Raw genomic sequence first — 23,006 nt, forward strand, 5'->3', positions numbered from 1 at the left:
CTGATTCACTCAGGTAAAGATGGTGAGCTGGAGCAATGGTACCCTTGGAGTTCAGTTTAAGTTTTCAGACAAATATTCCCTCGATCAGTTGCAGCTTCTGCTTTTAAATAAATGATTTAGCTGCAAATGTTTAGCTACAGGTAGCAAAGTCCAAAAGTGACACCAGCCAAACATGCAAAAAATGCAAGATGGTGGTGCGCACAGATACAGCGGCTCTATGCTCTCCACTTACCCAATTTCACTGTGCAAGAAACTGCACAATGACAATAAAAAGCTCTAAGTCTAAAACAGTTTCCTGTCCAGTAAAATCGGGCAATTATTCGCTCCAGAGTTTTATCCTACTCCAGGTGAGCAGCCATCGACTTGTAATGAGCCAGCTAAAACAATAATTTCTCAGTGGCTCTTCTGGCACCAACAAGTGGGTGTGTTCTTCCATCGTGCAAGTGTCACGACACACTGAACATGGTCTGAACATGGATTTTCCCTCGATATGTCTTTTCCACCAGTACTATGGGGTATTTGTGAATATCCATGACTGACCCGGCCAGGTGGCCAGCTGGTCTTTGGACAGGGTCACGGCAGTTTCAAGGTTCAACAAAATCCCTTTCACTGACAGACTGAAGGAAAGCTCCTCAAAAATGGAGGGTCTTCAAGCTCCTCAGTGGCAGGAAAAGGTTTCCCGGACCCAGTGTTGTATATTTGTTTCCCAAAAGATTGAACTAGTGGAGAGAAATCAGGTTCTGAAACCATCCAGAGGACAAAGTCTCCAACTGGTTTGTGGAAGTCCAGTTTCTCCAAATTAATCAGCGGGTGAAATGTCTCTTCATGGATGGTTTTGATTCTGTTGTTATTCACGAACAAAGCCGTCAAAGCAGCATATGAAAGAAAGTCATCTTTCATTGTTGTCTCCAGCGTGTTAAAAGAGAGATCGAGCTCAGTGATGAGTTTTGAAGCGGCTGCAGGGACTTCTCCAAGGTTTTGGCTCGAACAGTCGAAGGATGTTGTTCACAGTGGTGACACTGTTGACTGGTGATTGACAAGCACTGAGATACTAACATGACAAACACAAGAAACATCATGACTTATTCTCCTGAGTGCCTGCAAAACACAAACACAAAATCAAACTCAAAGCTTTTCTCTCAGATGCTGGTGTGGCACAATCTAATGATAAAAAAGGTCATGCTAACAGCTTTTGGAGCACAGCTGCACAAAATAACAGCTTTTGGAGCACAAAATGCATTACAGGTAAACCCAGTACCCAAACATGTTAACAAGGATAAAGAAAAAATCTGAAACAAAAGCAGGTAGTGTGGTGATTTATGTTGTGAGGATGCTTTCACTCCCATCAAAGTCACCCAGTGTTGAGAACCCAAATGAGCCCAAAAACCTCAAGTGGCTGCAACCAACAGCGAACGTCAAGAAGTGGATACTTGCATGTTGAGCCAGAAACATGCAGAAAACCCAAAAGAGGCAAGACAGCACATCTTGGTCCCACTCAGGCAGTACGAACACCTGGAAAGAGGAGCCCACAGTTCAGACCCAAGGTCACTGGTAAGGACACCAGCCAGTTATAAGTCTAGTTTTAATTTTCATTTTAGTTAGTGTTATGGCCTTTCTAAGGGTGGCCAGACCATAATATAAGGGTGATCCACCCCTGTCTGACCCCAAGCAGCACATCACACAACCAGTACAATTTTGATGGTGATTTTTTTTCACAGTGATTGAATTCTAACAAAGGAAAGGAGCGAACTATAGCTTCGGGGTGGACCCCAAAACAACAAACAAAAGGGACCGTATCTAAAGGATGTACAAAACTTATTTATGAAAAGAATAAAACCAAATGACAATGTCTTATCTCCCTAACTAAGAAAAACATGAGAAAAGGGTAATCAAATAAAAAGGCAGTCCACCCCTACATGCTCCTGTATAAAGAGACGGGTAACACAAAGCCTGCAGGTTGAGGTCCATGGCGGTGTCATCTTATATGTTGTCTCCAGGTCATTAGCCAATCTGTATGGGCTGTCCCATGGATGCACCAATCACGGAAAGGCACCTGCACACTCAGATTTACATATGAGACAACATTACGACAACAGTCGTAACATTAACTAAAAATGTTTTTCACCATCTCGTTTTAACTTCTGGTTTAGCTTCAGCTAACTAAAACTAAATGGACCTTGGAAATAATCACATCTTAATAGAGTGAACCATAGACTGTATAAAAGATAGGACCATTGCAACTTGACTGCAGCACTTCACCCTTTCACATAGTCCCAGCTCTTCTCTGTCATGTTTTATGGTGCTGCAAATGTCTTCAGTTGGTGAAAGGTCTGGGCTGCTGGTGTCTTGTTGTGCTTGCTATGCATCCCTGACTCGTTTCTTCTTTCTGCATCAAGTAAGGAATGTAGTGAAAGTTCCCAAGAGGTTAAAAACAGCACTGAAAAAATGCCATCAGACCTGAGTTGGGACACTTGGATTATGGAGCTTCTGGACCAAGAGAGTGGATGGGAGCATGTGTTTAACAAGTAAGAGTATAACGTCCCCCAAAATGTCCCTAACTAAGAAAAACATGAGAAAAGGGTAATCAAATAAAAAGGCAGTCCACCCCTACATGCTCCTGTATAAAGAAACAGGTAACACAAAGCCTGCAGGTTGAGGTCCATGGCGGTGTCATCTTATATGTTGTCTCCAGGTCAAGGAGACAACATATAACATGGATAGACAGACAGATTTCAAAATAGCCAGCTGGAATGTTAAGGGGTTGAATAACGGGATTAAGAGGAAGAAAATATTAACATATCTAAAGTTATTGTAACCCACCTAAAATTTGCCTCATGAAAATGAACTGCTGTTCCCAAAGAAGGTCAGTAGGTGGCACTATGAGATTGTTTAGTGCTTGTGAACTTGAGTTGAGAACTGTAGAGAAGGAGAATAGCGCTAAGGCTACGTATGCTGGTCGGAGCTACTCACCGAGTTTTTCTTTAATCCTTGTTCAAGAAAAAGGTTGTGTGTGAAGACACAAATTGGATTTTACTTTTCCGCTTGTTGATGCTGATGTACCTCTGTTTTTGTGTTTTTTGTTCATTTCCGGTGAGTTGACTAACTGCGCTAGCATAGCAAGCTAATCGTCAGCTAATCATTAGCTTAGTATAATGTAAATTTCATGTGTTCCTTTTAAGTGCTGTATTATCTTTTTATTTCTTCACTTGTGAATGTTTTAAACCAATCGGAAATATTTCTTTGGAAGCTAGTAGGTAAGTTTTATTTATTGTAATGAGATGATAAATATGAGCAGTCTTTGGCTAAATAGTACTGCGACCACGTTTTGCACTTTCCTCGTGCATCAGTAATGTACATTCTCTCAATTCATTGGATTGATGTGACTGCTGTTCACAAAATATGAGATTTGAGTTAAATTTGTATGATGTGGAAATTGTTTTAAGGTTCTTTGATTAATTTTATTATTGATTGCATTAAGTCGTTATATACAAAGAGTGAGAGACATTTGGTCACTAGTGTTGATTAAGTTGTTATATGATATTCATGTAAAATATGTTCACTGCCCTGTGCAGGTTGGTTTTTTTGTTGGAGTCTAAAGTTGCGAGCCAGGATTCCGGATCCCCAGCTGCGATGCAGGAAAGATTTCCAGCCTACTTAAAGTGACAACTGCGTGACTTCTTGACAGATAAGCTTATGAGATCTCAGAACAATACACTACCCGGGTAGTACTACTAACATTAACACTATACTCACACACCTGAACTGAAAAGACTGAAAAGAACTCTGAACACTGAACTCTGAACTCTAAAACTGAATACACAGACTGACAAATATGGACAATTGGAACTGTTGTGAACTGTTGAATGACTGTTTTTGGTTTGTTTTGAATAAATGTTGACTGTTCTTTGAGCTGTGTGTCATTCGCGCCTTAGTCGATTCCTAGACACCATAAGCCTAAGATCCTAACTTTCTCTACATTCAGTAGTGGTAAAGTATCGTGTGTTACATTATCAAGAGTTGATATAGCCTTTATTCAAGAAATGCACACGTGTAAGTCAGAAGCCTTAAAACTTAAATGTTCCTGGGTAGGTAAAGTCTTTTCCAGTCCTGGAACTGGTAAAAGTAGGGGAGTGTCGGTTCTGATTCATAAAGCAGTTAGCTTTACTGAAACAAAAGTAATAACAGATAAGGAAGGTAGATTTATATTGGTTTATGGACAACTACTGGACACACCAATAATTTTATGTAATATCTATGCACCTAATGCGGACATACTCACCTTTTTTCATAACCTGTCACAGTATCTTTTGGAATTAGAAGGTGCACAAATAGTGGTAGGAGGAGATTTTAATCAAATACTGGATCAAGACCTAGATAGATCGCTTCCTAGGACAGGCACAGAGAGTAAATCTGTAGTTGCCATAAGGCAGATGACCTCAGGTTTAGGTCTGAATGATATTTGGCGGACAATGCATCCAGAAGGCAGGGAATATTCCTTTTACTCTCCGCCTCATAATGTTTATACTAGAATCGACTACTTTCTTATTTCTGAAGCCTTAGTGAATAACTCTATAGATTCAAGTATTGGTAACTAAGCTGTAGTGCCTCTTCACCTCACTGTGCAATACCTTTTGTGCAATACTTTTGTAAATAGTCAACGGTGCAATAGACTCAATACTTGAAATGTGCAATTCTTGAAATGTGCAATTCACTTGTATTTTTATTTTTATTCCTATTTATTCTATTTATCCCCTTCGTATATTTTATTTATATTGTCTCTGTATTTATATATATATATATATGTGTGTGTGTGTGTGTGTGTGTGTATTATATATATATATATATATATATATATATATATATATATATATATATATATATATATATATATAAAATATTCTGTAACTCTGTAACTTCTGTCGGTGCTGTGCTTTTTTGGAAATCGAATTTCCCAGAGGAACCCACCCGAGGGATTAATAAAGTTCTATCTAATCTAATCTAATATAGTATTCTCGGACCATGTGCCAATTTTTCTATGTCTTGAAAATATTTTACAGATTCCTCAAAGCCGCAGATAGGAATGAACTGGTCTGCATTGGTGCATCATATCTTTATTCTCTTCCCCCTCCTGCCCCCCCCCCCCCCCCCCCCTCTTTCTTAAATAGATAACTATCATATCTGATATCATATCTCACAGTACAATAATATTGAATGGGTTGCATTGTTGTATTTTGTCATGTTTCTCAGGTCTTTGTCTGAATTTCTACGAACATTATTGCTAAGGATTGTCTTATTGCATTGGAGTCACACTGGGTTAAATATGTACACTTGGGTTTTAAGGGGTATTTATTATTTTCTTCTTTTTTTTGGGTTGTATGGAAGCCCCAAACGCAATTTCATTGTTCTTGACAATGACAATAAATAAATAAATACTAATACTAAATACTAAATGTGTCCTTAATTAAAGACTCTGGGTTTATTAAATTGATAAGCGATGAAATACAATTTTACAAACAGACAAATAATCGAGAGGACACTACATTGGCTACTTGGTGGGATGCTGTTAGGGAAAATATTCTAAAACACTTCTTCAGTAAAGACTCAGAGAAGAGAAACACACAGAACTTCTTGCTAGCAAGGGCAGCCTCCAGACTGAGACTCGCGCTGAGCTTTGCCCTTGTCTTTATTTTATACTTCAGTGTGTGTGTGTGTGTTACTGCTTGTCAAAGGGTCATATACATAAAAGCACAAAAGGTACATCCTTGGTCACAAAGAGGGTAGTCTCCCCCACCCTAGATGGTTCACCCTAGATAACACGGTGGGGAAGTCCAGCAGTTCATCTAAACAAAAGGCACTTAGACTAAAACAGACATAGCTATGTTAAAACAATAAAACAAGGTGCAACCTCTCATGCTCCCAGGACGTGGGGGTGCATTCCTGGGGTGCACACCAAGCCTGCAGCCTGTTAGAGATCACACATCCTGTCACTACACAATTAATTATATGCCTCTAAGCATACATGGTTAAATATTTCCTAATACAAATAACTACAAGCAGTATTCTACCATATGCAAACTTATATCACTAAAAGATTATACTGACTACTAAATACAATTTTCCATTGACAGATGCTATGAAGGCATACTTAAGGCGGAGGACAATTTCTTACGCTTCCTTTAAAAAGAAGGCAGCTAACAAGAATATCATTACGTTAGAAGCCAAATTAAAGGCACTTGAGGCAGTACATTCCCATACAAAAGACAGAGTTACGTTGAATAAAATTGTTAAAGTTAAATATAAGTTGAATGTACTGTACAACAGAAAGGCAGAATACGCTTTATTTCGCATTAATCAAGCATATTGGGAAATGGGAGAAAAGCCGAGTCGTTTATTAGCATACCGTCTTAAACAGAAAGACAGTATGAACCATATCCCAGGCATACGACAATCAGATGGGGTTATTTTAACTTCTTTTAGACATATAAATGATGGATTCAGGGCCTTTTACAATAATCTTTATTCTACACAAGGGAGTTTAGATGAACAGAAATTCGAAGCATTCTTTACTGATTTAAACCTGCCACAGCTTTCTACTACTGACCAGCAGATTATAGATGCTCCAATTACAGTGGAGGAGATTACCCGTGCAATTAACAGTATGCCACTTAATAAAGCTCCAGGATTAGATGGGTTACCATTGGATTTCTATAGAGCATTTGAGGATATGTTAAGTCCCCTGTTGCTCGATGTTTATAATGAGGCGTTCAAAGTAGGCTCATTACCTCAGTCAATGCACTCTGGACTTATAACATTTATTCTTAAAACTGGGAAAGACCCTTTAGACCCAAGTGGTTACCGCCCCATATCTTTGCTGAATTCTGACCAAAAAATCTTGGCAAAGGTCTTAGCGGGTCGATTAAAAGTAGTAATGGCGAAAATAATTCATGCAGACCAATCTGGTTTTGTTCCAAACCGCTATGGTTCAGATAATATTAGGCGGTTGGTTAATTTGCAAAATTATGTATATGATTCAGTATATCCAACAGTGGCCCTATCGCTGGATGCTGCACAAGCTTTTGATTGTGTTGAGTGGGATTATCTGTTTAAGACATTAGAAAAGTTTGGTTTTGGTGACAATTTTATTAGGTGGATAAAGATATTATATGATTCGCCTTCAGCGCGAGTATTGACGAATGGGCTCATATCAGACCTATTCCTTTTACTGAGATCCACAAAAATGGGTTGTCCCCTTAGCCCCGGTCTTTTTGTAATTGCTATAGAGCCTTTGGCACAAAAACTGAGAAATAATGTAAATATATTTGAAATTTCGATGGGTAATAGTCAACATAAGCTTCTATTATATACAGATGATGTGTTGTTACTTATGACCCAGCCTGGGAAGTCAATTCCAGCCCTATTAGAATGTATAGAAAGCTTTACGCTGCTTTCAGGGTATCGCGTCAACTGGGATAAATCAGAGGCAATGCCTATGTCAGGACACTGCCCCCATACTTTATTTAAACAGTTGGGAGTGTCATGGTTCTGGGTCAGTTTCGACCCAGTATTTTGAGTTTTGATTGATTAGTTTATTTTTGAATGTTTGTTGTGGTTTTGGGCGCTATGAGTATTATTATTATTATTATTATTATTAGAATTCTATGTTTCTGTTTATTCATGTTTAAGGATTTGTTCTCGGTTGTATCTCACGTTTAGTTTAGTTCAGGTTCCATGTGTCATTCTGTCTGTCTCTCAGTGTCAGGTCTGCGTCTTGGTGTAGTGTTCTCGTTTCCTGTTTTATTGTGAAGGTCTGCGTCCCATGTGAGTGTGTTCAGTTTTACCTCTGTTTCGTCTTGTTGATTATTCCCAGATGTGTCCACCACCTGTGTGTAATTCCCCTGTGTTTCTCTGTGTGTATTTAAGTCGTGTCCTCTGTCATTGTAGTTGCTGGTCCGTCTGTGTTTTCCACCATGTTTCATCCGTGTGTTCCCTGCCGTCACCATCTTGTACCGTCGTCCACCTTGCTTCATGTTTGAGTTCCGGTTCGTATTCAGTAGTTTAGTTGTCTCCAGTCTAGTTTAGTTTGTGCTCCATTTGCTGTTTGTCTATATTTATTTCGTGTCCAATAAACCACCTTCACTCCTCCACTACTGCCTGCGATTGATCCTCATTTATTATTTTTATACGGCTTATCTCACTCGCCGTGACAGTACGCACCAGCCAGCTATGGATCCAGCGGCATTCAGTCCACCCAGGGAGCTTCGGGAGGCCGTTATCGACTCTGCTTCTAGATTAATTAACCAGTGGTTAGAGCATGAGGGAGACGCCTCTCTTTACACTGTGGAAGCCAACCTACAACACCTTATTTCCGGTTATCCCTGGCTATTGGACTCTCTGCATCCGCTCGTGCAGAGTTTCGTTCTCCACGAGCTTCACCTACACCCCCCCGCCGCTACCGCAATTTTTTGTGTTTCTACTGAGGATAACAATGATTTCTCACCCATGGCCATAGCTTCTAAGACTGCCTGTTCTGAACCCTCGTTCCATGTTTATGACCGTGTCCGCTCCATTGTCCCATCCTCACTTCCATCCCAGTCAAATGCCAGGCCTGTAATGCTGCCCTCAGTTCAGTCAGCAGCCGCGCTGCCCTCAGTTCAGTCAGCAGCCGCGCTGCCCTCAGTTCAGTCACCCACTCCACCACTTATTACAACTCCACTACAGTCGTCTCCGCTACCTGTAGGTCACTCTGTAGCCGCTTCGCTGCCTATTGCTCTGTCGCCACCAGTTCAGCTGTCTGTCCGCTCGTTTACTCAGCCACCATCCTCACTATCTCATTCAAAGCAGGGAACACACTTCACCACAATATCTGCTGGTTCTCTTAAGCTGGCCATGTCAGAGACAGTTGCTCCCTCTAGGGCCTCCCCAGAGGCTGGGTGTCAGTCACCAGCCAACTCTGGACCCCTAGAGGTCAAGACGCCAGCGCCAGCAGCCTCACCGGAGAACTCACCAGAACAGTCTCAGCTCTCAGCACCCCCTGAGAGTTCAAGTGAGTTCACCCGTCCGCCTCCGTCCTCTGCTGAGTGTATTGGGGAACACTTTCAGCCCTCTGAGGACTGCATCCCACTGTTGCTGCCTGAGTCTAGCCACTGTGCTGCTCAGTCCCAGCCAGTGTCCACACTGGCAGAGGTCTCCGTGCCTGCTGCTTCAGTGTCTGTTTCCACTGGAGGGCCAGAGGGGCCCGTCCAGTCTCAAGCCATGTTAGCTGGGGGTTCAGGTGAACCCAGCCAGCATCCTGCCTCGTCGGCTGGAGGGCCTGAGGAGCCCAGCCAGCCTCAAGTGTCGTCAGCTGGGGGTTCGGGAGAACCCAGCCAGCCTCAACTGTCGTCAGCTGGGGGGCCCGAGTTGCCCGTCCAGCCTCAAGCCAAGTCAGATGGTGGGTCTGAGGAGCCCACCCAGCACCATGCCTCGTCTGCTGGGGGTCCTGGAGGACCCAGCAAGCACATCCTCACGTCTGCTGACGGTCCGGGGAAGTTTGTTTAGCCACCACCTGCTGAATCATCCCCTGTGGCTTCTACACCGTTGCCTGCATCCACATCACCTCCTGCAGCATCACTGCCTGCAGCATCACCACTGTCTGGTTCCGCAGCCGTCCCGCTGCCGTGCCTTCATCCACGCCTGGTCCAGCCTCCGTGCCTTCATCTGGTCCGGCTCCGCCTTCGTCTGGCCCTGCCTCGTCTTCGTTTGGTCCGGCTTCAGCTCCGCCTTCATCTGGTCCGGCTTCAGCTCCGCCTTCGTCTGGTCCTGCCTCGTCTTCGTCTGGTCCTGCCTCGTCTGGTCCTGCGGTTGCCACACCGCCATCAGAGCCAGCTCGACCCGTTCTGCCTCGCCTCTGCCGGCCGTTTTCCGGGCCTCTAAGTTGGCATCATGGCCTTCGGGGACGGCCTCCGGAAAGAGTTCGTCGCCGCCGCTGGCATCGCGGCCGACCTCCGGACCTGCTCAGTGGCCGCCACTGCCTTCCAAGTGGTCGGCCTCCAGAACTGTTTGCCCATCACCGCCGTTGCCGTGTGCACGGTCGGCCTCCAGAACTGTTTGCCCGTCGCCGCCGTTGCCGTGTGCACGGCCGGCCTCCAGAACTGTCTTGGTCCTTGTGTTGTCGACCCCCTGAACTTTTCTTAGACTCTTGTTGAGCTCTAGTTTGGTTTTGTTTTTGATCTGTTTTCGTGGACTGTTTTCTTGTGTTTTTGGACTGGTTTTGGCCTTCATCTGGTCCGGCTCCGCCTTCGTCTGGCCCTGCCTCGTCTTCGTTTGGTCCGGCTTCACCTCCGCCTTCATCTGGTTGGGCTTCAGCCCCTTGTTTTTGGTTTCATACCCTCCTTCCTTGACCCCCTCCACCCACCCTGGTCTGGTGCTCTGTTTTGTTGCTGTCTTTTTGTTTGGGGCTGTCGGGGGCCAGCCCTTGGAGGTGGGGGGGGGGGGGGGGGGGGGGGGTACTGTCATGGTTCTGGGTCAGTTTCGACCCAGTATTTTGAGTTTTGATTGATTAGTTTATTTTTGAATGTTTGTTGTGGTTTTGGGCGTTATGATTATTATTATTATTATTATTATTATTATTATTCCATCCATCCATCCATCCATCCATTCGCTTCCGCTTGTCCTTTTCAGGGTCGCGGGGGGCGCTGGAGCCTATCCCAGCTGTCATAGGGCGAGAGGCGGGGTACACCCTGGACAGGTCGCCAGTCTGTCGCAGGGCCAACACACAGGGACAGACAACCATTCGCACTCACATTCATACCTAGTGACAATTTGGATTATCCAATTAACCTATCCCCACAAGCTGCATGTCTTTGGACGGTGGGAGGAAGCCGGAGTACCCGGAGAGAACCCACGCAAACACGGGGAGAACATGCAAACTCCACACAGAAAGACCCCGGCCTGATGTTGGAATTGAACTCAGGACCTTCTTGCTGTGCGGCAACAGTGCTAACCACCGTGCCACCGTGCTGCCCTATTATTATTATTATTATTATTATTATTATTATTAGAATTCTATGTTTCTGTTTATTCATGTTTAAGGATTTGTTCTCGGTTGTATCTCACGTTTAGTTTAGTTCAGGTTCCATGTGTCATTCTGTCTGTCTCTCAGTGTCAGGTCTGCGTCTTGGTGTAGTGTTCTCGTTTCCTGTTTTATTGTGAAGGTCTGCGTCCCATGTGAGTGTGTTCAGTTTTACCTCTGTCTAGTCTTGTTGATTATTCCCAGCTTTGTCCACCACCTGTGTGTAATTCCCCTGTGTTTCTCTGTGTGTATTTAAGTCGTGTCCTCTGTCATTGTAGTTGCTGGTCTGTCTGTGTTTTCCACCATGTTTCATCCGTGTGTTCCCTGCCGTCACCATCTTGTACCGTCGTCCACCTTGCTTCATGTTTGAGTTCCGGTTCGTATTCAGTAGTTTAGTTGTCTCCAGTCTAGTTTAGTTTGTGCTCCATTTGCTGTTTGTCTATATTTATTTCGTGTCCAATAAACCACCTTCACTCCTCCACTACTGCCTGCGATTGGATCCTCATTTATTATTTTTATACGGCTTATCTCACTCGCCGTGACAGGGAGTTTCTGTGGTCCGTGAATGGTTTGAGGTATTTGGGGATACAAATTACCTCGGATTACACTAAGATGGTTCGAGCAAATATGGAGCCAATGTTTGAAAGGATAAAAATGGAATTTGGTAGATGGTCCAGAGTGTGTCTCACAATATGGGGTAAAATTAGTTGTATTAAGATGATGACTGCACCCATGATCTTTTATATTTTATCTAATATTCCATTACACATTCCAGATAAGTATTTCAAAGATCTAGACTTTTTAATGCGGCAGTTTCTTTGGGATAGCTCACCACATCGTTTAAGTATTAAGAAACTTCAAGCGAGTGCAAAACAAGGAGGTTTTTCATTGCCTAATTTCCAATGGTATTATTGGGTGATGAACGTGAAACAACTTAGAGCTTGGTTACCTACTGCACCAGTTAAACCCATCTGGTCCCATATAGAGACGGAAGTTAATGGCGGTATTTCTCCTTGGAGGGAGCTGTTTGATACCAGTCATAAAACTACCCATCCTATAATTGCAAAGATACTGTGGTTTAAATTACATAGGGCAGGTCGCTGGGACTTTATTAAATCACCTTCGGCAACCTTATGGAGTAATAAAATAATTTTAATTGGAGGGACATCGGTTGACTGGTTACAGTGCCGTAAAGCAGGCATCCTTAATGTATCAGATTTATTTGACTGTGGGACTAAATGTTTTTTAAGCTTTGATAAAATTGTGGAGTTATATAAGTTGCAGCGTAATCAATTCTGGAGATATGTCCAAATACATAGTTCATTATCGAAGTGGCTGGGAACCCCTTTGAGTTGTCCTGTGGGCAGCCCTGTGGAAGTCCTGCTCTCAAGATCATCCTTGGGTAAAGGCATTACCTCTAAGATTTATCACTTATTGCAAGAACGGTCAGCTGACCCTCTCCTTAAAGTTAAGGGCTACTGGGCCCAGGGCATGGCATTGGACATATCTTCAGTTGAATGGGATTCATGTTTTCAAAATATTAATACTATGTATAAAGAAACAGGCAGTAGATTGATTCAATTTAAGATAATCCATAGGTGGCATCGAACACCGCAACAATTGTATAAATGGAACCTGGCCTCTACGGACGAATGTTGGAGATGTGATGGTCAAAATGCTTTGATTTTACATATCTTATGGAGCTGTTCGGCACTTCGGGATTGGTGGGAAAATATAATGGAGGTAATTTTCAGTGTTTTAAAAAGGAGATTTGTTATCTCACCAAAACAGTCCATACTTGGTATAACCACAGAAATTTCTGATGTACAGGGAGTGCAGAATTATTAGGCAAATGAGTATTTTGTCCACATCATCCTCTTCATGCATGTTGTCTTACTCCAAGCTGTATAGGCTCGAAAGCCTACTACCAATTAAGCATATTAGGTGATGTGCATCTCTGTAATGAGAAGGGGTGTGGTCTAATGACATCAACACCCTATATCAGGTGTGCATAATTATTAGGCAACGTCCTTTCCTTTGGCAAAATGGGTCAAAAGAAGAACTTGACAGGCTCAGAAAAGTCAAAAATAGTGAGATATCTTGCAGAGGGATGCAGCAGTCTCAAAATTGCAAAGCTTCTGAAGCGTGATCATCGAACAATCAAGCGTTTCATTCAAAATAGTCAACAGGGTCGCAAGAAGCGTGTGGAAAAACCAAGGCGCAAAATAACTGCCCATGAACTGAGAAAAGTCAAGCGTGCAGCTGCCAAGATGCCACTTGCCACCAGTTTGGCCATATTTCAGAGCTGCAACATCACTGGAGTGCCCAAAAGCACAAGGTGTGCAATACTCAGAGACATGGCCAAGGTAAGAAAGGCTGAAAGACGACCACCACTGAACAAGACACACAAGCTGAAACGTCAAGACTGGGCCAAGAAACATCTCAAGATTGATTTTTCTAAGGTTTTATGGACTGATGACATGAGAGTGAGTCTTGATGGGCCAGATGGATGGGCCCGTGGCTGGATTGGTAAAGGGCAGAGAGCTCAATCCGACTCAGATGCCAGCAAGGTGGAGGTGGAGTACTGGTTTGGGCTGGTATCATCAAAGATGAGCTTGTGGGGCCTTTTCGGGTTGAGGATGGAGTCAAGCTCAACTCCCAGTCCTACTGCCAGTTTCTGGAAGACACCTTCTTCAAGCAGTGGTACAGGAAGAAGTCTGCATCCTTCAAGAAAAACATGATTTCCATGCAGGACAATGCTCCATCACACGCGTCCAAGTACTCCACAGCGTGGCTGGCAAGAAAGGGTATAAAAGAAGAAAAACTAATGACATGGCCACCTTGTTCACCTGATCTGAACCCCATTGAGAACCTGTGGTCCATCATCAAATGTGAGATTTACAAGGAGGGAAAACAGTACACCTCTCTGAACAGTGTCTGGGAGGCTGTGGTTGCTGCTGCACGCAATGTTGATGGTGAACAGATCAAAACACTGACAGAATCCATGGATGGCAGGCTTTTGAGTGTCCTTGCAAAGAAAGGTGGCTATATTGGTCACTGATTTGTTGTTGTTTTGTTTTTGAATGTCAGAAATGTATATTTGTGAATGTGGAGATGTTATATTGGTTTCACTGGTAAAAATAAATAATTGAAATGGGTATATATTTGTTTTTTGTTAAGTTGCCTAATAATTATGCACAGTAATAGTCACCTGCACACACAGATATCCCCCTAAAATAGCTCAAACTAAAAACAAACTAAAAACTACTTCCAAAAACATTCAGCTTTGATATTAATGAGTTTTTTGGGTTCATTGAGAACATGGTTGTTGTTCAATAATAAAATTATTCCTCAGAAATACAACTTGCCTAATAATTCTGCACTCCCTGTAGATTTTTCCAGTTATACAAAAAGATGGATTATTTTGGCTCTTACTACGGCCAAACGGGTCCTGCTAAGACATTGGCGGAAAAAGAACCCCCCCTCCCTATGAAGAGTGGCTAAAGACAATGGCTAAGTTGGCGTCTTACGAAAAAGTGACTTATGGTTTATTAGACAAATTGCATCAATATGATTGTATTTGGTCCCCCTTTACAAGCTGGCTTTCTGTAACTTGAAGAACAGAGGAGTAATGACAGAGTGGTGGTGTGGGAATTGGTGTGCGAAGAAAGAATAGGATAACTTCCCTTTGTTTTGTTTTTTGTTGTTGTGTTTTGTTTTTGTTTGTTTGTTTTTTAAACTATTTATTTATGTAGTTATCCTTAAGCTCTGTTATTGAAGTTTAAAATGAAATAAATAAAAATTGTTGATGATAAAAAAAAGTTTAAACTTCAAAGCTCATGCATGCATGCACGCACATCCAGTGCTCAGTGTCTAATTGTGTGTTTGTGTTTTTATCTTTTTGCAGTAGCGCAGTGAAACATTTGGGCGGTGGATAAATAATGGAAAATAAAATTCAGACTACAGACGGCTTCAGGTGAGTACACGTGGTGCACAAGGACCAAAGCTCACCTTCTCAACCTGGACAAAATGAATTATTTTACACTGATACTGTAAACTTTTGTTTGTGTGTCAGGTTTCCATACATCGGAAGCAGCTGCTGCATCTGTAATTCTGTCCGTCCCGAGGAGAGTCCACACTCTACATCCTTGGCTCACCTATAATGACGCACAGGTGCTGCACACAACTAGATCTGCAGCTTGTGAGGAACAGCAGCACTCAGCCTACATCCTGTTTTACAAGATTAACGTAAGAAGACACAGCATCTCATCCTGAAGTGAGAGAATGGCACGCCAGCTGCAGCCTAATCCAGTCTCTCTTCTTTTCTTTTTTCGGTGCCCAGACACCCTTCAGTTTCATCATGTCATCCCTAACAATACAATGTAGAGTTGGATGGAGGATGAAGACAGCAGAGAGCAAAAGAAACAGGTAAGAGCAGACAGGTAGTCAGAGTTAACAAAAACTTTTAAAGCCAGTGTAGCTTCTGTTTTGAACACATTTATTGATGACAATTTTACATAAATAAGCAGTGTGTTATACTGTTATCAGATGTGGAGTCTCACGAACCACTTTAATAGTGACTTGTGTCTCACTGTTTATTTGTCTTAGTTACAGATAGTGAAATAAAAATGGAACGAGAAGCGTAGGATTTTGAATTGATACCATTGGTGCATCTACTAAAGTTCTGGGGTCAGTTTGAATATCAGTGACCTTGACCTTGAGTTCAAGTTTTCTGAAAATCTTGTGAATGCTACAACTCTGTGACGAGAAGTAAGTCTCCTAGGTCTTTAAATTTGTATATAGGTGAATCTAGTAGGAAGCTGAAGGGTTGCACTGCGGGCCATCTGTAGAGGTGTAGAGTCAACAACCTGTCTGTGAACGTGGACAAAACAAAAGAGATTGTTGACTTCAGGAGAGCACAGTGGGATCACTGCCCACTTAACATGAATGGATCCTCTGTGGAGGTCGTCAAGAGCACCAGATTTCTTGGTGTCCACCTGGCGGAGAACCTCTCCTGCTCCCTCAACACCAGCTCCATAACCAAGAAGGCCCAGCAGCGTCTCTACTTCAAGCAGAAGCTGAGGAAAGCCCATCTCCCACCATCCATTCTCACCACCTTTTACAGTGGGACTAACAAGAGCATCCTAAGTAGCTGCATCACTGTCTGGTATGGTAACTGCAGCGTATTAGATCGCAGTACCCTACAACGGATTGTGAGAGCAGCTGAGAAGATCATTGGAGTCCCTCTCCCCTCCTTATAACACCCGCTTGCTGGAGGACCCCACACAGCCTTCAAACACACTCTTCACCCTGCTGCCTTCTGGAAAGAGGTCCCAGAACATCCGGGCCCTCGCTACCAAACTACGGAAAAGTTTCTTCCCACAAGCCGTCAGACCCCTGAACACTCAGTGACTGCACTGGCACACGCACACCTTCACACATGTCACTACCAAGCACTTATCTGCAGTATCTCACACTCATACACATACATACAGACACCAAGTTACTTTTGCACAATACTCAGCATTTTGCACATTTCCATTGTCTTGTGTCTGTATCGTCCTGTTCTGTCTAGTTTTGCACTGTTTTGTCTTGTTTATTTTTGCAATTTATGCACACTGCACTTTATGTAGTCCTGGGTTTGTCCGTATATGTCATATATAGCACCAGGGTCTCGGAGGAACGCGGTCTCATTTCACTCTGTACAGTACCTCTGCACGTGGTTAAAATGACAATAAAAGCCACTTGACTTGACCTGTTTTTGTAGCAGTTGCTTGGAGACGAGCACCATACAGTTCAAATGAGCATACATTCCAAAATATGCAAATGAGCCCCATACATCATAATGCTGATGTTTGCTGTTCAGGGTATGAACGTTCTATGCTGAAAGTTTATAAATATACAACCTTTGACTGCTTGTTTTCAGTTGAACTTTTGCAAAGCTGAGGAGATTTTGGCTGCGATCACATCAAGTCCAAAGATGTTTAAACTTCTTTTTCACAGAAAGGTAAGTTTGAAGAGACTCGCAGCACATTTCTCTGAATGTTTTCTTATGGTAAATAAGCATTTTTGAAACTTTTAAGGAAGCTTCTTGGATGATTTCTGTAAAAACTGAATTTTGAATCCAAATGAAGGATATTGTATTTTCTTACCATATACTTTGTTTTATGCCATTACTGATGTTGCTTTTCTTGTTTCTAAACAGAAATCACACAAACAAAACGTGGCAGAGAAGGAAATTCCTTCTACGTCTCATCAGAGGTAAAGAAATGCGCCGCTCTTTAATGCTGCTGGAGATATTTATAGCAGTGGTTTAGTTGGAGCTCTTTTATTTCCCTTTTATTGGTGTTTTGTATTTACATCTTTTTTACTACTTCTAGTCTTGTCTATAATTTCTATTGATTCAGAGATTAGCGTTTGAAAATGTAGAGTGTAAATGTACAAAATACATGATTTTGTTCCATTACAGTTATTAATTTTTATCTGCAATCTCCAGCATGTACTCCTTGTTAAAAATTTCCACTTTGAAAAATAACATTTACACTTTTGTCCTCATCAGCATCCCGGATGCTTGTGTTGCTGAAAATGGTCAAAAGAAGAAGAGAAAATGGAGACACCTCTGCTGTTCCTCGGTTTGCTTTTACACGAAACATATGAAATGCACATTCTCTTTAAATTGCACTTGTTAATTTAAAGTGACTTTACTTTTTTAATAAACTTATGTTTCTTCGTCCTCTGCAGCAAACTGACAGCGATGCAGAGGCAGAGAGCAACACTGTGAAGACACAAAAAAAGTGTCGCTGGTTTCTTTTTAAATTCTGGAAGGTATGTTTTATGGAAAGAGTCACTGTCATCAAGCATTTACTCATCACAGTTAAATGCGAAGAATTAAGAGCAATTTAGCACATCCATGTCCTCAAATTAAGTTCAAAAATGTTTAAACGTTTTTTTTTTTCACAGAAAGGTAAGTTTGAAGAAACTTGCAGGATGTTTCTCTAAATATTTTTTATGGTAAATAAGCATTTTTGAATCTTTTAATGAAGCTTGATGGATGATTTCTGTAAAAACTGAATTTTGATCAAAACCAAATGAAGGATTTTGTATTTCATAGGACAAACTTTAAAACTCAATTTAAAGCATGAATAAATTGTTTTTAATTTATTTAAAGATATTCCTATATATCTGCTTCATGAGCTGACAGCTCACTGAAGTGATAAATAATATGAAATAATACCAAATTTTCTAACTGGACACTTTTCATGGAGAGACTCCCTTGGTATGTTTGTTTTATGCCATTACTGATGTTGGTTTTCTTGTTTCTAAACAGAAATTACACAAACAAAACGTGGCAGAGAAGGAAATTCCTTCTACGTCTCATCAGAGGTAAAGAAATGCGCCGCTCTTTAATGCTGCTGGAGATATTTATAGCAGTGGTTTAGTTGGAGCTGTTTTATTTCCCTTTTATTGGCATTTTTCTTCCACCTTGTGTATTTACATCTTTTTTACTACTTTTGGACGTCCTCCAAAATGTTTCAACTTCAAAGCTCATGCATACATGCGCATACACTGCTCAGAATCTTGACATCTTTCCTAATTTTGTGTTTGTGTTTTTACCTTTTTGGAGCAGTGTAGCATGCGGTGGGAAAAAAATAGAAAGTCAAACTGGGACTATAGACTGCTTCGGGTGAGTACACGTGGTGCACAAAGACTCACTTTGTCAAAGTGGAGAAAATGAATTCTTTTACACTGATACTGTAAACGTTGCGCGTGTGTGTCAGGTTTCCAAACATCGGAAACACCTGCTACATGAACTCCTGCCTGCAGAGCCTCCTCAACATTGAGGAGTTCATAAGAGACATCAGGCGTCAGGGGGTTTTGTGGAGCACAGATCCAGAAGCTCAGCTCTTAAGGTGCGCTACGTCAACCTTCTACTTTCTTCAAAAACCTGAAGAACAAAGAGATCTAACAGCAGAAATGTCTGTTTACCCTTCCTTTCTACAGAAGGCTTATTGATGTCAGGGACTGTCACGAGTCAACAGATTATGGCCTTAAAGATCACCACCTAAGAGCTTTTAAGAAGGCATTCAGCAGTCAAGCTCCTGAATACACCGGCAGTGCACAGAAAGTGCGTCAGCTATTTGGACATTTCGTTTTTTGCTTTACCTTCTGATTTTGATGTACTGTTTTAAATCTCTCTGCTTTTCTTTCAGGACGCTCATGAATTCCTAACATTATTCCTCGATGAGGTCAAAAGGCTCACACCTCACCTGGAGAGGAACGCAGCTCTCCTGGGCCAAAGTTATAGCTGCCCAGTAGAAGACCATCACATTTTTAAAATGGAAAACATGAGGACATGCAAGAGGTAAGCCTGTCTTTCAGAAACACAGAGCTGGTTGCAATATTTTCATATACCTCTTTTCCACGTACCTGATCTTTACTTTAACTACGTTACTCCTGAAATGTGTAGCTGCGGTCACCAATCATCACAGCAAGAGGAATTCACCAGCTTGTCTCTAGACCTTGTTCCAGAGGGGTCTATTATAAACATGTTAGAGACATACTTGAAGGTAAGATCACAAATTCCAATAGAGTTGTCGTATCAGCGATCTTAACACACCTTTTTTGTTAGTGTTTGTGTGCATGTGTGTGTGCATATGTTGAGATTTCTTTCTACCATAAAGCCTGTTTTCTCTGTGCTGTTGTTCAGGAACAAGAAATAGAATTTCGCTGTGATTGTGGAGGGACGGCCTCAGAACTGAAGTCGTCTTTTGATACACTGCCAAGGTGAGTAAGGTCACATCAGAATTGATCGACTGACCAGGTTTCCAAACTGTGGCGCATCAAATATCAGAGTTCTTCGAGACAATACTTGAGCAGTCGTTTTCTCCCATCTTCTGTTTGTGTTTGACACTCATTCTTCTTATTTTCTACCTTGTTTGTGTTTTTTTTTCTTTTCTGCCAGAGTTCTGATCTTGCATCTGAAGAGGTTTGGCTTTACACAAACCTACAAGATTAAGAAGGTGGATGACCCCGTCAGGCTGCAGAGGGACTTGGTGGTGCCATCCAATCAGGTAAAAACAGACTGCAGAACGTCTCAGGCTACGTCCACACTAGCCCGGATAGATTTGAAAACTCCGTGTCCACACTGGCGTTTTCAGTCATTTTCAAATAGTTGTGCGTCTGCATTGAAACGGCCGAAAACGCTTACGTTCCAGTCCTGCGCATGCGCAAAAGTGAGTGAGAATTACAGAATTTGAAGAAAAGCTATCCGGAGCATGTACAAACTGATATTAATCTTTTTTAGGGCTGTCAAAGTTGAGAGCAATCAAAACAACTGCTGTCTAATGCACTCGGCTTATCTTTGTTTAATTGCTCACATGACTGCATCACATGACCAAAATGCGTCATCGTTTTAGAAAGTCTGCGTTTTCGAGTGTCCACACTGCGATGGGACAACTCCGTTTTGAAATGTATGCGTTTTCGAGAGCGTTTTCAAGATGCTGTGTTTTTCCTTGAGGAAAACGCCGTCTCGGTGTGGACGGGAGGTCAAAGCGGAGAGAAAACGATGCGTTTTCAAACGAAAACGCATTAGTGTGGACGTAGCCTCAGCAAATCAGCTTAATTATGGCACTGATGTGAGACTTTATGAAACTAACACTCTTTGGATTTGTTCCTTCTCAGGGTGGTGGCTGTTATAGTCTTTGCAGCATCATCAGTCATTATGGAGGCACAGAGTCAGGTAAAACAACAGACTTGTGACAAACAGAAAATGAAACTTGCTACTTTTCAGTGAAGGACTCACACACAAAAGCTTTTGATGTTCTAAGAAGCACTAAGTCAAAATCACTGTTTGCTTGAATCAGTTGACTTCCAGAAGTTGGATTCATTTGTCTTAATGTGATTTCAGGACACTACATCTGTAGTTCTGTCCATCCTGAGGAGAGTCAGCACTCTACATCAGATCGCTGGCTCACCTATAATGACGCACAGGTGCTCCACACAACTGGATCTGCAGTTTGTGAGGAACAGCAGCAGTCGGCCTACATCCTGTTTTACAAGAGAAACGTAAGAAGACACAGCATCTCATCCTGAAGTGAGAGAATTTTTAAATGTCCTGTTACCTTGTTAACCAGTTTTGTCTTCATTCTCAGTTCTGAAACAGGAAATGGAAGGAAGGAAGGAAGTTAAGGTCATCATCATGCTGAGAAGGAAAAGCAGTCGTCCCAGCCCACCATCGCACACTGGAGGACAAGTATAGGTAAGTATTGCCCTCAGGAGGGAGGGTCCTGCCAGAGAGCCTGGTCCTCCCAAGATTTCTTCCTCCAGGAGGGAGTTTTTTCTTGCCACCGTCGCCCCACATTCACTGGTCTCATCAGCAGGGACATTTTTAACCTCCTAAGACCTGAACTTTCATGGCATGCATTTTTAATTCCTCTGTGCCATTTAGGTTGATTGGGACCCGATGAAGGTAAAAACCAAGACATCAGAATCAGGCTATCTTTTTTTTGTTTCTCAAAAGAATGAGATCCACATATGAGGACATTCATTTTAAATTTCGATTGAACAGTGGCAGTGTCATGTCCTCCCTCATAAGTGGATATCAGGTTTTTGAAGAGCAAAATTTTGTATTTTGGTCTAGACAACCCAAAATGTTATGTCTACATATGTGGACACCAGGTCCTAGGAGGTTAAAACAAAATCTACTAGAGATCGTCCTTTTCTGGACCAGTGTTTGGCTTGCTCTCTGGGAACAACAAATTAGTGCTGTCAGCGTTAACGTCATTAGGTAAAATGACGTTAACGCTGACAGCACTAATTTGTTGTTATTATTATTAATATTATTATTAATTTATTTGTAAAATAAATTAAATAAAAAAAACCAAAGAAATGATTTAATTCTTTATTTTATTTTGTTTTATTAAAATCAAAATAACAACAAAAACAAAAATAACTAATAAAAAAATATTAAAAGTATTCAGCAGTGTTTTGTGAAATTTGTAATGAGCCTTAGTTAAGTTGATGTCACAGAAGTTTCTGAATCATTTAGATTGTTCAACAAACTGATTCACTCAGGTAAAGATGGTGAGCTGGAGCAATGGTACCCTTGGAGTTCAGTTTAAGTTTTCAGACAAATATTCCCTCGATCAGTTGCAGCTTCTGCTTTTAAATAAATGATTTAGCTGCAAATGTTTAGCTACAGGTAGCAAAGTCCAAAAGTGACACCAGCCAAACATGCAAAAAATGCAAGACGGTGGTGCGCACAGATACAGCGGCTCTATGCTCTCCACTTACCCAATTTCACTGTGCAAGAAACTGCACAATGACAATAAAAAGCTCTAAGTCTAAAACAGTTTCCTGTCCAGTAAAATCGGGCAATTATTCGCTCCAGAGTTTTATCCTACTCCAGGTGAGCAGCCATCGACTTGTAATGAGCCAGCTAAAACAATAATTTCTCAGTGGCTCTTCTGGCACCAACAAGTGGGTGTGTTCTTCCATCGTGCAAGTGTCACGACACACTGAACATGGTCTGAACATGGATTTTCCCTCGATATGTCTTTTCCACCAGTACTATGGGGTATTTGTGAATATCCATGACTGACCCGGCCAGGTGGCCAGCTGGTCTTTGGACAGGGTCACGGCAGTTTCAAGGTTCAACAAAATCCCTTTCACTGACAGACTGAAGGAAAGCTCCTCAAAAATGGAGGGTCTTCAAGCTCCTCAGTGGCAGGAAAAGGTTTCCCGGACCCAGTGTTGTATATTTGTTTCCCAAAAGATTGAACTAGTGGAGAGAAATCAGGTTCTGAAACCATCCAGAGGACAAAGTCTCCAACTGGTTTGTGGAAGTCCAGTTTCTCCAAATTAATCAGCGGGTGAAATGTCTCTTCATGGATGGTTTTGATTCTGTTGTTATTCACGAACAAAGCCGTCAAAGCAGCATATGAAAGAAAGTCATCTT

At 42.0% G+C, this 23,006-nt stretch overlaps 1 protein-coding gene and 1 pseudogene across 5 annotated transcripts; both read left to right on the forward strand.

Moving 5' to 3' along the window:
• Positions 1–2,909: 2,909 nt before the first annotated feature.
• On the forward strand, positions 2,910–21,982 carry LOC147304340 (ubiquitin carboxyl-terminal hydrolase 37-like). 5 transcript variants are annotated; one of them, XM_086279102.1, is made up of 20 exons: positions 2,910–3,090; positions 3,573–3,722; positions 14,958–15,026; positions 15,126–15,298; positions 15,393–15,478; positions 16,977–17,057; positions 17,256–17,311; positions 17,610–17,682; positions 17,792–17,875; positions 18,378–18,433; positions 18,678–18,734; positions 18,829–18,960; positions 19,052–19,175; positions 19,261–19,412; positions 19,518–19,617; positions 19,758–19,834; positions 20,013–20,121; positions 20,732–20,789; positions 20,958–21,115; positions 21,202–21,982. In XM_086279102.1, exons 5-20 carry the CDS (start codon positions 15,443–15,445, stop codon positions 21,205–21,207), a joined length of 1,359 nt encoding a protein of 452 aa, XP_086135228.1. In that variant the 5' UTR covers positions 2,910–3,090; positions 3,573–3,722; positions 14,958–15,026; positions 15,126–15,298; positions 15,393–15,442; the 3' UTR covers positions 21,208–21,982. The 5 variants fall into 5 exon arrangements, with proteins under 5 accessions (XP_086135228.1, XP_086135224.1, XP_086135225.1 ...); XM_086279098.1 differs by lacking the exon at positions 21,202–21,982 and having other exon boundaries at positions 20,958–21,142; XM_086279099.1 differs by lacking the exon at positions 21,202–21,982 and having other exon boundaries at positions 14,958–15,298; positions 20,958–21,142.
• On the forward strand, positions 8,500–10,368 carry LOC147304341 (uncharacterized; annotated as a pseudogene).
• Positions 21,983–23,006: the final 1,024 nt, after the last annotated feature.

The sequence above is a fragment of the Aulonocara sp. 'chitande type north' Nkhata Bay genome, linkage group LG22 (genome assembly GCF_057382095.1).
Source record: "Aulonocara sp. 'chitande type north' Nkhata Bay isolate Kocher_YH1m ecotype deep benthic linkage group LG22, A_spYH_male_GT1.1, whole genome shotgun sequence".
NCBI lineage: Eukaryota > Metazoa > Chordata > Actinopteri > Cichliformes > Cichlidae > Aulonocara > Aulonocara sp. 'chitande type north' Nkhata Bay.

What these genes read in the sequence shown, in the direction of transcription:
- LOC147304340 (XM_086279099.1), top strand. Translation starts at nt 15,443, where the DNA reads ATGGAGGATGAAGACAGCAGAGAGCAAAAGAAACAG. An exon ending in AACATGAGGACATGCAAGAG is followed by an intron (nt 19,413 to 19,517) that starts GTAAGCCTGTCT and finishes TGAAATGTGTAG; the next exon opens with CTGCGGTCACCAATCATCAC. An exon ending in TGGTGGTGCCATCCAATCAG is followed by an intron (nt 20,122 to 20,731) that starts GTAAAAACAGAC and finishes GTTCCTTCTCAG; the next exon opens with GGTGGTGGCTGTTATAGTCT.